The sequence below is a fragment of the Lissotriton vulgaris genome, chromosome 2_2 (genome assembly GCF_964263255.1).
Source record: "Lissotriton vulgaris chromosome 2_2, aLisVul1.2, whole genome shotgun sequence".
NCBI lineage: Eukaryota > Metazoa > Chordata > Amphibia > Caudata > Salamandridae > Lissotriton > Lissotriton vulgaris.
In genome coordinates, this window is record NC_141688.1 from 298,412,334 (window position 1) to 298,426,062 (window position 13,729).

The 13,729-nt window shown below is 44.7% G+C and overlaps 1 protein-coding gene across 1 annotated transcript in view; it reads left to right on the plus strand.

Annotated features, from left to right (window-relative positions):
• LOC147729340 (astacin-like metalloendopeptidase) overlaps nucleotides 1-13,729 on the plus strand; it is a 173,144-nt gene that overhangs the window by 18,180 nt on the left and 141,235 nt on the right. Inside the window, exons 2-3 of the mRNA XM_086959830.1 lie at nucleotides 1,094-1,118; nucleotides 4,510-4,611. Of these exons, the coding sequence (XP_086815956.1) occupies nucleotides 1,094-1,118; nucleotides 4,510-4,611 (127 nt within the window). The remainder of the gene's footprint in view (nucleotides 1-1,093; nucleotides 1,119-4,509; nucleotides 4,612-13,729) is intronic.

Below are 13,729 nucleotides of genomic sequence, written 5' to 3' on the forward strand. Positions count from 1 at the left end.
ATCGCTGCCTATCGCTGGATATGTTAGCGGAGAAAACATGCTATTAGCAACGTTTTTCTCCAATTTGCTACAATATCCAGCGATAGCGGCGAAATGCGTGAATATCGCTAGAAATCCAGCGACATTCACACATTAACGCCAATGGGGGCTTAACCTGACAATCTACCTCCCATTGAATACACAGGTAAGTCATCCTATCAGCAGGCGTTAGATTCTAGTGATAAATGCGCTTAGCGTGACTTTTTTTATCGCTAAGCCTGCATTGCTAATAGGCGATAGCTGTGTTAGCGACTGCTTTCAGTCGTTAACAGTTTGGGTACGCCCACTTTACATGTTATTAGGGATAAATATCGCTGACATGCAAAGCGGGCCCCAAACCGGTCGCTATCGCCTAAAAGCTGTTGCTAACTGCTGTTAGCGACAGCTTGCTGATAGGGCGATAAAAATATCGCCGCTTCAGCGGGAAAAAAGTCCTGCTAAAGCGGCGATATTGCCCTTGCTAATATGCCCCCAAGTTAGATAAATATTTGCTGCTGAGACCTCTTTAGAATTTGGAATTATTAAAGTCATCGAGATTCGCCTACTTTAAATATTGCAGTGAATGTTTAATGTTTATTATTGTGGATTGTCCTAGATTTAGCAGAAAGGCTACGCGGGAAGTGACGCCCCCTCCCTTCTGAAACTCCCCCCCCACCCGGCAATCATGGGCATTGAGTGGAGCACATGACTGTTTAGGGTGTGGCTTCGGACCCAATGTCCTCCATGCTTTTTTCATAGCAAGAAATAAACATGCACTGGAAGAATAACTCTCATGTGTCAGGAAATATGGTTTTAATTTTTGTTTAAATACAAATATTTAAAAACAATGTAGTCAGAGTTGTTAGTGTGCCAGTGTGTAAATTCAGAAAAAGTGCTCCTGCATATGGGCAGAGGAACTTTCAGCATTATATCCCATCTTATGCAGGGAACTTTCTGGCCTGTTATTTACCTTGAGAGCCGCTGGGTCCATATACTGTATGATTGAGCTTAAAATAAAACCTAGTGAATTATGTAGATTGCAGATTGTAATAAATCTCTCTTGTTTCCTCCACAGGAGGTCATCAGTGAGCAAATAACTGGTAAGCAAAGAAGAATACCTTTACACAAGAAATGTACATTGACTGTCGGAGAAAGGTGGATTGTCTTTACTGACAAAAAAAAGTTTGGTTTGCATTTAAAACCTAAATAGTGCCCTATTTGCTCAAGTTGTAGACAACATATTCTAATGTTTGGTGAGCCTGCAGACTCCTTACATGAACCCTCTCCTGGTGACAGACTGGATCTGGAATTTTGTATCTGTAAATTCATTCACCATCACCAGGTGGGGCTATACAATGTTATGGAGTGGAACCACCTCGTCTACTTCATTGACGTCCTCTTTTTTGTTTTTGATTCACTGTTTTTAATTAAAAATTTGGAATTTTGGGGCATCTTCTCCTCGGTGGTGTAAGAATATAAGCACTACAGTACTTGCAGGAAGCAGATGTAAGTCCCTGACCCGCAGATGGAGCACCGTTGGTGCTTGGGTCAATCAGATGCTGACACGTCATGGGAGTTGACTACCCCTATGCATTCAAAGGCTAGAATGGAAAGTGAGGTGAAGTTCTGCAGGCATCTATCGGGAAATCTAAGTTGAGCTCACCGTGGAGATCCAGGGGTCAGGAACATTGCCACATTCATTTTAAGAAGTCTGCCTTTAGCCATCATATGAAGCAGGAGAGATCCAAGAGCTCTTCTTCATCTTCCCTTTCAGGGCCTCTCTACAGGGTCTGCCTCAGGCCAACTTTCCTCCTCAACTTTCAGGATCTAGTCTGCACCTGGAGGTTTGTGTAAGGAATCCGTCGGCGCCAGCCCATCCATCAGAGAGCACATTACCAGAAACCATGTCTATAGTAATACATGAGGAAGCACAACTCATCAGGGCTTCTCAGCTGGGCTCCATCTTTTTAAGACGGCGATACAAAAGCGGATGATGGACAGAGCGTTTGAGCAAATCAAACACTCACCCCCAGTCAACTGATCTGGGTTTAATCCATCACCATTCTTTAGCTCACTCCGCCACCTCAGTTCAGACATGGCCATATGCAAATCAGTCTGACCCTGTGCCTCATGGGAACAGTCCAGCCCGAACTGCCAAAACCATGTCTTCCCCGGACCGGAAACAAGCATCCTGGGACCAGTTTCTGGCATCATAGCCGTCATCAGCCAGGCTAGCTTGAATCCAGCGGCAAAGTGAGCAAGGTACTCACGTCTGAGCATACCCTGCCAACTTAGGGCGAACAAAGCGATACAAAAGGGGATGATGGTTCAGATGCTCCGTCCATCTCCCCCCCTTTTGTACCGCCATCTTTTTAAGAAGACAGTACCAAAAATTCTCAGTGAGGATTTTGTACCTTCAACTGGACAATACCAGCATTTCATATCAAGGCTTTAATACTTTTAATTGCACAGTACAGATACTTTGCCTTAGGGCTGCTGTACATTTAAAAGGACAGTAGCAACAGTTTTCAGTTGGGTCCCTGCAATGGGCAGAACCAACACATCAATTCGGGCACTCTCTACCTTTCAGTGGACAGTAGGAACACTTTGCATAAGGGCTTTGTGTACCTTTAAGTGGACAGTGCCAATGCTTCCAAAGGAGGCATCTATAGCATTAAGTGGACACTTCCAGCATTTTACTGTAGGGTTTCCGGTACCTTCCGGTGGACTGATCTAACACTCTTGGATTGAGCTTCGGTATCTTTACATGGACAGTGTCAACATTTCTCATCATGTCTTCTGGATTGGTAAACGGACAGTCTCAACCCTTCACAATGTGGTTTCTCATCAGGGCTTCTGCCAGGGCTTCTGCACAGTATCAACACAGCGAATCAAGCATTCTGTGCCTTTAAGCGGACAGTCACAGGACTTCTCAAGAGAGCCTTCAGTTATATGTGTGGGCAGTACCAGCACTTTTCTAGACCTTAAGGGGCATATTTATGAAATAAGTGGCGCAGGGCAGCGCTATGCAGCCCTCCATCACTGAGAGAGGGAAGGAATTCACTGTATTTATCCAATACATAGCATTCCTGTCTTTTCCCCTTGCGATTGCACTGTTTTGGCAGCGCCAACGCAGGCACCCTTGCATGAAGGTGCGAGTGCTTCTGTTGCATGCAGGATTGCTTTTGTGCAAGAAGGGACACCTTCCTGTGCAAGAACAATCCTGAGAGGTTTTTTCCTCTTTCTATGTGTGCTATAAAATGCAGAACACATAGAGAGAGGATAAAGTGAGGAAAAATTAAGATAGTTCTCCTCTTTACATCTCACCTGGAGAGGCATAATATGTAGGCACATTCTCAGCTTTACAAGTACTTATAAATCTAGAAATCTGTCAGAAACCATGAGAGTTGCATGGTAACACCCTCTGCAAAGCCCATGGAACGAACACCTCCCTTGTGCAGAGTGAGGCAAAACAGCGAATTGTGCTTCAGTGCCTTACTCCAGGGGCCTCATTTATGAAAAGTGACGCATCGCTGCGTGAAACCAGCGATGCGTCACTTTTCACTGCGCACTCCTTGCGACACCAATGATGCGTCATATTTAATGTATGACGCATCATGTCGCAAGGACTTACAGATACGTCAGTATTTCTGTCGTATCTGTAAGCGCAAAAGTTACGCATTGCTAGAGTGGGTCACAAAAGTGACGCAACTCCAGCAATGCGTCCTTTCACATGGGGAAAGCCCCATGTGAAAGGGCTTGCGTCAGTCTTACGCCTGCTGTGAAGCAGGCGCAAGATTTTGACGCAACAGCATCCTAAAAGTGACGCAGTGAAATCTCACGAGGCTTTTTGCGGGGGAACGCCCCCTCTGCATACATTATACCTGATGCAGGTATAATGTGGCGCAGGGGTTTAAAAAGTGACGCATCTACCTAGATGCGTCACTTTTTAAATATGGCGCAACAAGGCGCATTTTTTTACGCCGCTGGTGCGTCACAAAAAGTGACGCACCGGCGGCGCAAAACTGACGCAAGGCCTCATTAATAAGGGCCCAGAGTTTTTGAGGCCACGCAAAGTGACTTTGCTTACCTTCATAAATCTGACTTAGAGGCTTGCATCACGCATGTACTAATTTGCGTGGTACAAACATTATGCAAGCCTCTCACAAATTTGCCCCTGAGTCTATAGTAAACAATGACAGTGCCAAATTGTGTTCATATTGGCCCACAAACGCAGTCCTTTGCTCTGCAGCGTTTTTAACAGCAGTCAAGCAAAGAATACGGTTGACATGGAGGAGTTACCCCTTGGCTCACTAGAAGATTGAGGCTGTATGGATGAAGATTCACTTTTTGGAATCTATCTGTGTTTCTGGAGCCTATGTGAACACTTTGCGGTCTCTTTGATCCCTCAGCAGATGCAAAGGCCCCCGATTTTCTGACATGTTCTCACATCCAGTATACAACACTTGTCATATTTCACCTTCTCCCTAGATTCTGAGGTGGTGGAGCAGATTCTACAAGCCCTCACGTCGATCCCACCAGACAGCAAGGAGGCCCAGGACATCCTTATGACAATCTTCAAGGCACAAAATGGTGAGTGACCGAGGTCAGGCAGGGGACTGAGACAAGCCTTCTGTACTATTGAAGGACAAAGAAAGAAAAGTTTCAGAAAAATAGAACAAGAAAGGATGGGAGAGCAGGGGAGCAGGCGAGGAGAAGGGATAGCAGGGGAGGGGAAGGTGAGGGGATTGGTAGGAGAGGAGAGGGCCCAAGAAGTGATGATCAGAAGAGTGGAAGAAGAGAAGAGCACTGTGGGCGAGAGGAAAAGACTACGGATGAACAGAGAAGAGAGGCAAGAGGAGAAGATGCAAGTGGAGAAGATATGAGGAAAGCTTGGAAGACACGAGAGGGGAGAAAAGGGAAACGGGAGAGGAAAGGAGAAGAGACAAGGGGATACTGGATTAGAAAAGCAGAGAAGAGAGAAGCTGAGAGAACTGTGGAAAGAGGTAAGAAGAGAAAAGTTAATAGGAAAGGAGCGAGGGGTGAGGCAAGCAGAAGAAAGAAGATAGGAATAAATGAGAGAAGAGTGAAAAAGATGAGAGGAAAGATATGAGAGAGAAGAGCTGATGATTATGGGGGAGAGAAGATGAGGGCGGTGGAGAGAAAGCAGGTTTCACAGAAATTTTAGCCAGAAAAGCATTCTTACGTGTAATGTTTTCATCAAAATATGTTTTTTCCAGACAATTGTGCCAACTCATGTTAATACTGTGAGTTTAGCATACTATATCTGCTCTAAATATAGTAGAGTTGTATACATCTCTGACACCAGTTTAGGGGCTAGTTAATAACATGTCACCACTCAGTATTGGGGTTGGTCAGGTGCCCATATATTACATGAGTAGGTTATAGTTTGGGCCTAATTTCCATAGAAAGAGTGTTTATTGTTTTGCCAACAACATTGAGGCCACTTGATGAATCTTCACAACATTTTCTAAACATATACTTTAGTGGGTCTGATTGCAATGTTGAAAGTTTTGAGGAGATCTGTCAAGTGGGGGCGGAGAAAAAAAGGGGGCTCCCAAAATGTGTTTTCTCCATGTTAATTGCCACAGGACATTTGAACACGACTACAGCCTGAACTGCTGGATGGAATTACTCCTAATTTAGCTGAAAGGAAAATTTGGTTACGCAGATCACGTTTTTATGTGATTTGGTGTAAATCGGTTCAGTAGTTTTAGAGCTTTTAAAGGGCAAAAATATAGATATCTAGGGCCGTGGATTCTTACAGGCAATTTGCGGGTCCATGCTGAGATCTGATTGGTTGCCACCACTTAAACCAGGAAGTTTTGGCAGCCATCTTGGGACCCGACTTAAAGCTGAGTCTCACAAAAAAAGATTTAAAAAAAAGAACTGCCATCTCACTGGGGAAATTATAACAACATATTGAAGGGCATCCATCACAAACCCTGGCCTCAGGGACCACCACCTACCCTGGGCTAAAGTACACATTGGAGTGGGGCCACACAGCCCCCCTCAAGGAGCCATACCTGGCCCTGAGGAAAGCCACCCACCAGGCTAGCTTCTGAAATGTCCTGGGATGCCCCCCCTGGGACCTTTCAGTTTGCTGTGGCTTGGCGGCAGTTTCACGCCAAGCCACAGCAAAAGCTTAGCTTTCACCAAGTGAGAGCTCACAAATGCTCTCACTTGCGTAAAGGGGAGCATTTGTCCGTTTCCCTGCCCTCTGAGCAGGGAAACAGACAAATTGCTATGAGATCCAGGGAGCTACATGTTTATTAGTTCCCTGGGTCTCAAAGCAATGCCGGCTCACACAGGAGCTGGGGAGCCAGCAGGGACCTCGAGGGCCTTGAGGCTCCCCTCGCGGTCCCTAACGGAGAGTCAAGGTCCCGGGATGGGGTCCCAGGGGCAGAAATCTGCATGGGGAGAGGGGCCACGTGGCCCTTCTCCCGTGTTTTTTATAGGATATAAATATGACAGGGCCCCTGGAGGATGGGGTCCTCGGGCCGAAATCATCTGGGGAGGTGGGCCGCACAGCCCCTCTCTCCCTTTCAAAAAGGACTCGCCCCAGGGCCCAAATTGGCCTGGAGACGGGGGGCCACGTTGTCCCCATCCCTGAATAAATAATGTTAAAAAAAGATGACAAGTCACCAGAGGCACAGCCCTCTTTTACCACCACTCAGAAAACGTGCCTCCTGTCGCAATAGTAGTTGGGCGATTAAGTCCCCTTGATTCCAGTAGTTCCTTGGGGGCCAACTAACTTGCTGTTACCTCCAGTAAGTCCCACACAGTGGGATTTCTGAGAGATTGTTGGAGGTCAGGCCCCCTTTCTCCACCACTCTGCAAATGTTCCTCAAGGCGCACTGATTGTTTGGGGATGAAGTGCTTTTGGCTCCATAGGGTACTTGGGAGGCAGAAAGCCTCCTGTTACCTCCAGTAAGTCCCACACAGCAGATTTGCTGACAGGTATACGGAGGCCACGCCACCTTTCTCTACTACTCTGCAAACACGCCTCCTGGTGCGCTGCTGGTTGGAGGCTGAAGTCCTCTTGGATGCTGAAGGTTCTTGGAAGCGCAGATTCCCTCCTATGCTACTGCAACTACTAGTTAAAAAACCATAGACATTCACTTAAAAAAACAAAGATTACCGTGACCTTATAGTTAGGAAATAGAATTTGCAAATCCATAGATATTCACTTAAAAAACTAAAGGTTACTGGGACGTTATAGCTAGGAAATAGAATTATTTATTTTTTGAAATTCACTGAAAACCCCAAAGGTTACAGGGACATTATAGTTAGGCTCAGATGTCACTCAAACAAAACCAGTGAAATTCAGCAGTCATAGTAGCCTGAGCTAACTATCACACATGTTCCCTCATTGTACTGCTTATGACCTCACATATTACATCACTCATGACATGGTCAGCTACATCACTGAATAAATCATCCACAAAACCACTCAATCCCCATAGAACCTCTTGAACGCCCACTCACACACTCACACAACCACTCACATACCCAGTCACAGACCCATACCAGTACTCACATACCCACTCACTCCTCCATAGAGCCACTCACACAACCATTCACTCACCCATATAGCCATGCATACAACCAGTCACTCACCCATACAACCAGGCACATAGCAACACACTCACCCATACAGCTACTCACAGAACCACTTATTTACCTGCCTACCCACTCAATCACCTACCCACTGACCTATACTGCATCTGAACACAGCCCCTCGCTCATTCATACAGGCACTCACACAACCACTTATACACCCATTCACACATCCATACAGGTACTCACACATCTGCTCGCTCACCTATACAGCCATTCACTTACTCTCCATTACAGTCACTCGCACATCAACTCACTTTACCAAACACCCACTCAAACAGTCACTCACTCACCCATACAGCCACATACACACCCAGTCACTCACTCACTCTCTCACTCATATAGCCATTCAGATACCCACTCACTCACCCATACAGTGACTACATACACATAGAGCCACTCACACCATCACTCACTCACTCACTCACCCATACAGCCACAGACATACTAACTCACTCACTAATACACTCACTCACACAGCATCTCACTCACCCACACAGCTACTCACAGACCCTCTTATACACCCACAGAGCCACTTACACACAACTATACAGTCACACAGCAACTAACATTATATGTTAGAAGAAGTATCACTCAGTAGTGGTAAACCAAGTATACTAATTTAACTTTTGTCAGAGGCTAGTACATATGTTTAACACCCATAAATTCTGAAAAAACTTACACTCACTTGATGATTTCATTTGAGATGTCATTAATGATGTCACTGACCTCCTCATCCCTATATATACAGTTGGAAATTTCTTTTCATATCTTTGCAACTACTGAGCAGATTTACACCAAATCACAAAAAGGCACTTCCCTGGACCAACAGCTACCTTTCTGCCAAATTTGGTGTGATTCTGTTCAGCAGCTCGGCTGTCTAAGGTCCTTTGGGAATAAACATTGAAGTACAAGTTTTTGACCCCCCCCCCTCTTTTCTCAGATCCCACTTGATGGATCACCCTAAAACTGTCCAAGAAATTGTTAAGGGTACATTTTTGAGAAAATTTGTCAAACTTCGTCAAAGATATAGGCCAGTGATAAAGCACTTTTCCTACTGAAACTATGTCCTAACTATTACTATTTACTGGTGACCACCAGAAGGTGATATATACATATCTGGTGGTCGCCAGTAGGTAGTTATAGTTAGGACCTAATTTCCATAGGAAAGCGTTTATTGTTTTCCCAATAACTTTGGTGCCGGATGATGAATCTTTGCGAAATTTTCAAAACTCGTGGGATGCTCCGGTCAGATACTATCCTGAAAGTTTCGGGGTGATTCAGTAAGCAGGGGCCGAGAAAAAAGGGGGGTCCCAAAACATGTTTTCTCCATGTTATTTTCCATAGGAAACTTTAGACACGGCTACAGCCCAAACTGCTGAAAGGAATTACACCAAATTTGGCAAAGAGGTAGCCCTTGTGTCAGAAAGAACTCTTTTTGATAAATGGTGTACATCCGTTCAGTAGTTCCTGAGAAATAAAAAAAAAAGAGGTCAAAAAATGAATTTCCCATAGGAAATTTAAGACATGGCTACAGCTCTAACTGCTGAACGGAATTACACCAAATTTGGCATAAAAGTTGTGCTTGGTTCAGAAAGCACCCTTTTTTAGTTGCTGAGAAAATCAAAAAATTAAAGTTTCGATATATAGAGGGGGGGGGGGGAGAGGAGGGGGTAGAGCTGCGACCCTCCCGACCACGAGCTTTATTTATTCAAATTGGCTGTGAACACTCCAAACCAGGAGGCGTTGGCAGCCCTCTTGTGCCTCGGTAAGCGAGGCACAATAAAACAGAGAAACAAATGCAAAAACGAGAAAAGGGGGCAGGGTAGAAACACCCTGAACCCCTAGGCCTGGTCAGGGGGTCCCATAAAAGCTTTTTATTTAATATCGACAGAATTCGCACTGGGTGCGCGAATCAGGTCGAGAACATTTTAAAAAAACAAAGCGCGGTCTCCCGCACTTCGTTGTATTGAACCCCTTGTGTGAGCCAGGTCCTGGGGGCAGAGAAAAAACGTGTAGGGGGGCCCCAAACCCCCCACACTGCCCCGGGGACTGCCACCTCCCCGGGGTTTGAATAATGAGTTGCAGGGGACACACAATTTATAATTTATGAATGTGTGGGGGGCTTCATAGGCCCCCCCAAGCCCTGGGGTGAAGGCAGGGGGTAGGGGCCTGAGGTGACATGTGTGCAAACACGCCCTGTGGCATGTTTTAAGTTGGGGAATTTCCCCTTCAATCCTGAGGGCCCCTTTGGGCCAACTAGCCCACCAGATACCTCTAGTAAGTGCCATAAGCCCCTTTTAACACCTCTCTGCAATGCAGCTCTGTGGAGCTTACTGGAGGTACCTGGTGGGCTAGTTGGCCCCTAGGGACCCTCAGGATTTAAGGGGACTTATTCCCCCAACTTAAAACGTTCCAGAGGGCACGTTTGCAGGGTGGTGGAGAAAGGGGGCATGGCCTTTGTCTACCTCTCACCAATCCCACTGCATGGGGCTTACTGCAGGTAAAAGGTAGGCTAGTTGGCCCCAAAAGGACCCCCAGCAGTAAAGGGGACTTCAATCCCCATCCAAGAGCGTGCCAGGTAGCGCGTTTGTAGAGTGGTGGGCAAAGAGGGCATGGCCTGGTACAAGTACTTACTAATGCTGCTGTGTGGGACTGACTGGAGGTAATAGTTTGGGAAATTGGTCCCCAAAGATGTCCTTGGGGGCCAACTACCCCTCTTGTTACCACCAGTAAGTCCCACACAGTGGGATTGCTAAGACATCTTCGGAGGCCATGGCCCCCTTTCTCTACCACTCTGCAAACGTGCCTCGTGGCAGACTACGGGATGGGGGATGAAGTCCAGTTTAATCTTGAGGGAATTTGGGGGCCAAGAATCCCTCCTGTTACCTCCTGTAAGTCCTATGCAGCGGAATTCCTGAGCGATGGTTGGACGCCCTTTCTCCACCACTCTGCAAACCTGACTACTAGTTAAAGTAGCATATTTCTGCACCTCTGACTTAGAGGTTGTTTTAATCCCCCTGCCCTATTATGTACTAGGGCCTTACAGAGGAGGTTGTGCTACTCCCAGGGGTACCCCAACGCATAGTGTTCCCTAGTGTATGTAGGTGTTTTCACTGTATTCTAAGTGTCTTTTATCATAGCACTGACTCTAGGCCTGGTTAGTCAGAGTCAGTTACCACCAGTATCCATCAGAAAAAGTTGTGGGCACAGGACGATTTTGCAACACTGTCTCTTCTGCTCCTCTGTTGGTTGTTTCGGTACATCTCTTCTTCACCTGTACTTTTCTTTGTCTTTCTGGACTTCTGTTGCCTCTTTCTGCATTGGTCTTGCTTCTTTTTGTACTTTTTGACCTCTTTCTTCACATGCCCTACCTTCGTAGGCATAGCTAGAAATTAGCATTTAAAAAACCATTGAAATTCACTGAAAAAAACAGGTTTCAGGCACGTTATAGTTAGAAATTAGTATTTAAAAAACCTTAGAAATTCACTGAAAAAACCCTAGGTTTCGGGGACGTTATAGTTAGTTGGAGATTTCACTCGTATAAAACCATAGAAATTTAGCCGTTATAGTTAGTAGACCTTACGATAACTCACCCCCCCTCGCAATGCACTGCTGATGATGTCACATATTATATCACTCATGACATGCTGAGTGACATCACTGATGACATCCCAAATGACATCACTGATGACATCATCCACATGATCATCTGATGCACCTCCTCATACCCTAACAAAACCTTTCAAACGCCTACTCTAAAATACAGACCACCAATATCGAAACCATAGACAGACCAATAGCAGTTAGTACATACATACCTGCTCAGTGATTCATACGTCTACACACACATCCACCCACTAACCCATATAGTCACTCATACACACAGTCATTCATCTATACAGCCACTGATAAATCCACTCATAAACCCATATAGATGCTGACACTGCCACTCACCCAAAGAGTTATTCGTACACCTGGTCAGTCATGCGAAGAAACTATCACAAACCCATTTCTTTGCTTATACAGTCATACACACACATCCCACTTATTTATACATATACTAACACATACTTACTCTCTTGAAGAATCACTCATAGAAACACACACTCATCCATACAGATAATCTTGCAATCACTCACTCTCACATATAGTAATTTATATACTATAACACTCACATAGACTGCTGTAAAATATATGTAGTTCCTCACACATGCACCACTGAGACATCCATTTACTCACCAACACACCCATACACACACTCACCCACCCATACAGGTGTTTTCATTTGCACTCCTGAACCTATACACCCAGTGAAACAACCACTCACATATCTATGCACTGTCACACACACCCCCTCCCACCCACAAAGACACTCAGACACCCATACAGATACTTAGACAACCAATAAATAACCCATATAAACACTCATGTAGCTACTCACCAAGCCATGCAGCCGCTTACACATTAACAGACTAATAAAGATATTCATAGAGTTTAGTCTCTAACCCATGCATTCAGTAAGACACATTTCATCACTCACTTATACAGTCAGTCACACACCTACTAAATCATCCATTGAGAGACTCATACTACCACTCATACTTCAATACACCTTGGCATACATATATATATATATAAAACATATTTTTATACTTTATAGAAACACACATTCACTGGATGTCATCAGTAATATCATCAGTGATATCATTTGAGATGTCATCAGTGATGTCATGAGTGATGTCAATGAGCAAGACATGATTGATGTAATAGGTGATGTCATCAGCAGTGCATTGCGGGGGCTCGAGTTATAGTTAGGTCTACTAACTATAACAGCCGAATTTCTATGGGTTTATACGAGTGAAATCTCCAACTGACTATAACGTCCCTGAAACCTATGTTTTTTCAGTGAATAAATATGTAGATAACCATATCTATATCTATATATAGATATTTATTTTCACTGAAAAAAAAGGTTACAGGACCGTTACAGTTAGGCTGACATTTCACTTGTACGAAACCAGAGAAATTCAACCATTATAGTTAGCTGAGCTAACTATAACTCACGCCCCTGCATGCACTGCTTATGACCTCACATATTACATTACTCATGACATTGTCAGTGACATCACTAATGGCATCTCAAATTACATCACTGATGACATTATCCAGTGACTGTGAGTGTTTTCAAAACATTTATGAGTGTTAAATATGTATACCAGGGTGCATTGTTGAAAAAGTGACTGTATGGATGACTCAGTGGGTGTGTGACTTACTTTACAAGTGAGTGATTAGGTGTCTCAGTGAATGTATGGGTGGGTGAGAGAGTGGTTGTGTGAATGTGTATCTCTGTCTACAAGTTGGTGTCTAAGTGGGTGTATGAGTGTGTTAGTGGGTACTTGAATGGCTACATGGGTGATTGGTTGGGTGTCTGATGATGTCTATGTTATGTGAGGGAATGTGAGAGTGGCTATATGGATGAGTGCAGGCTTCTGTCAGTGACTGTATAGCCGAGTGAGTATGTGTTACTATTTGTATGAGTAAGTAAGTGGGTGGGTGTGTTACTGTTTGGGTGAGTAAAAGGCTGTATGATTGACTGTATGGATGAGTGTCTAGGTGTGTGAGTAGTTCTACGGGTGACTCACTCAGTGTGTAAGCGCATGTGTGTCTGTATGAGTGGGTATGTCAATAGCTGTATTAGTGAGTAAGTGGTTCTATGAGTGGTAGTATGGGTGAACAAGTAAATGTGTGTGTAGATCAATTAATCAGTGAGTGGGTGTGTAAGTACTGGTATGGTACTGTGAATGGGTTTGTGAATAGTTGTGTGGGGGTGACAGTGGATGTATAAAATATTCTATAAGGGTGTGAGTGAGTGTATCAGAGGTGTGGTGGATGTCATTAGTGATGTTATTTGAGATTTCACCAGTGATGTCATCAGTGATGTCACTGACCATGTCGTGACTGATGTAATATGTGAGGTTATAAGCAGTGCATTGCGGGTGCACGTGTCAAAGTTAGCTCAACCTAACTATAACGTCCCTGAATTCTGTGTTTTTTCCAGTGAATTTCT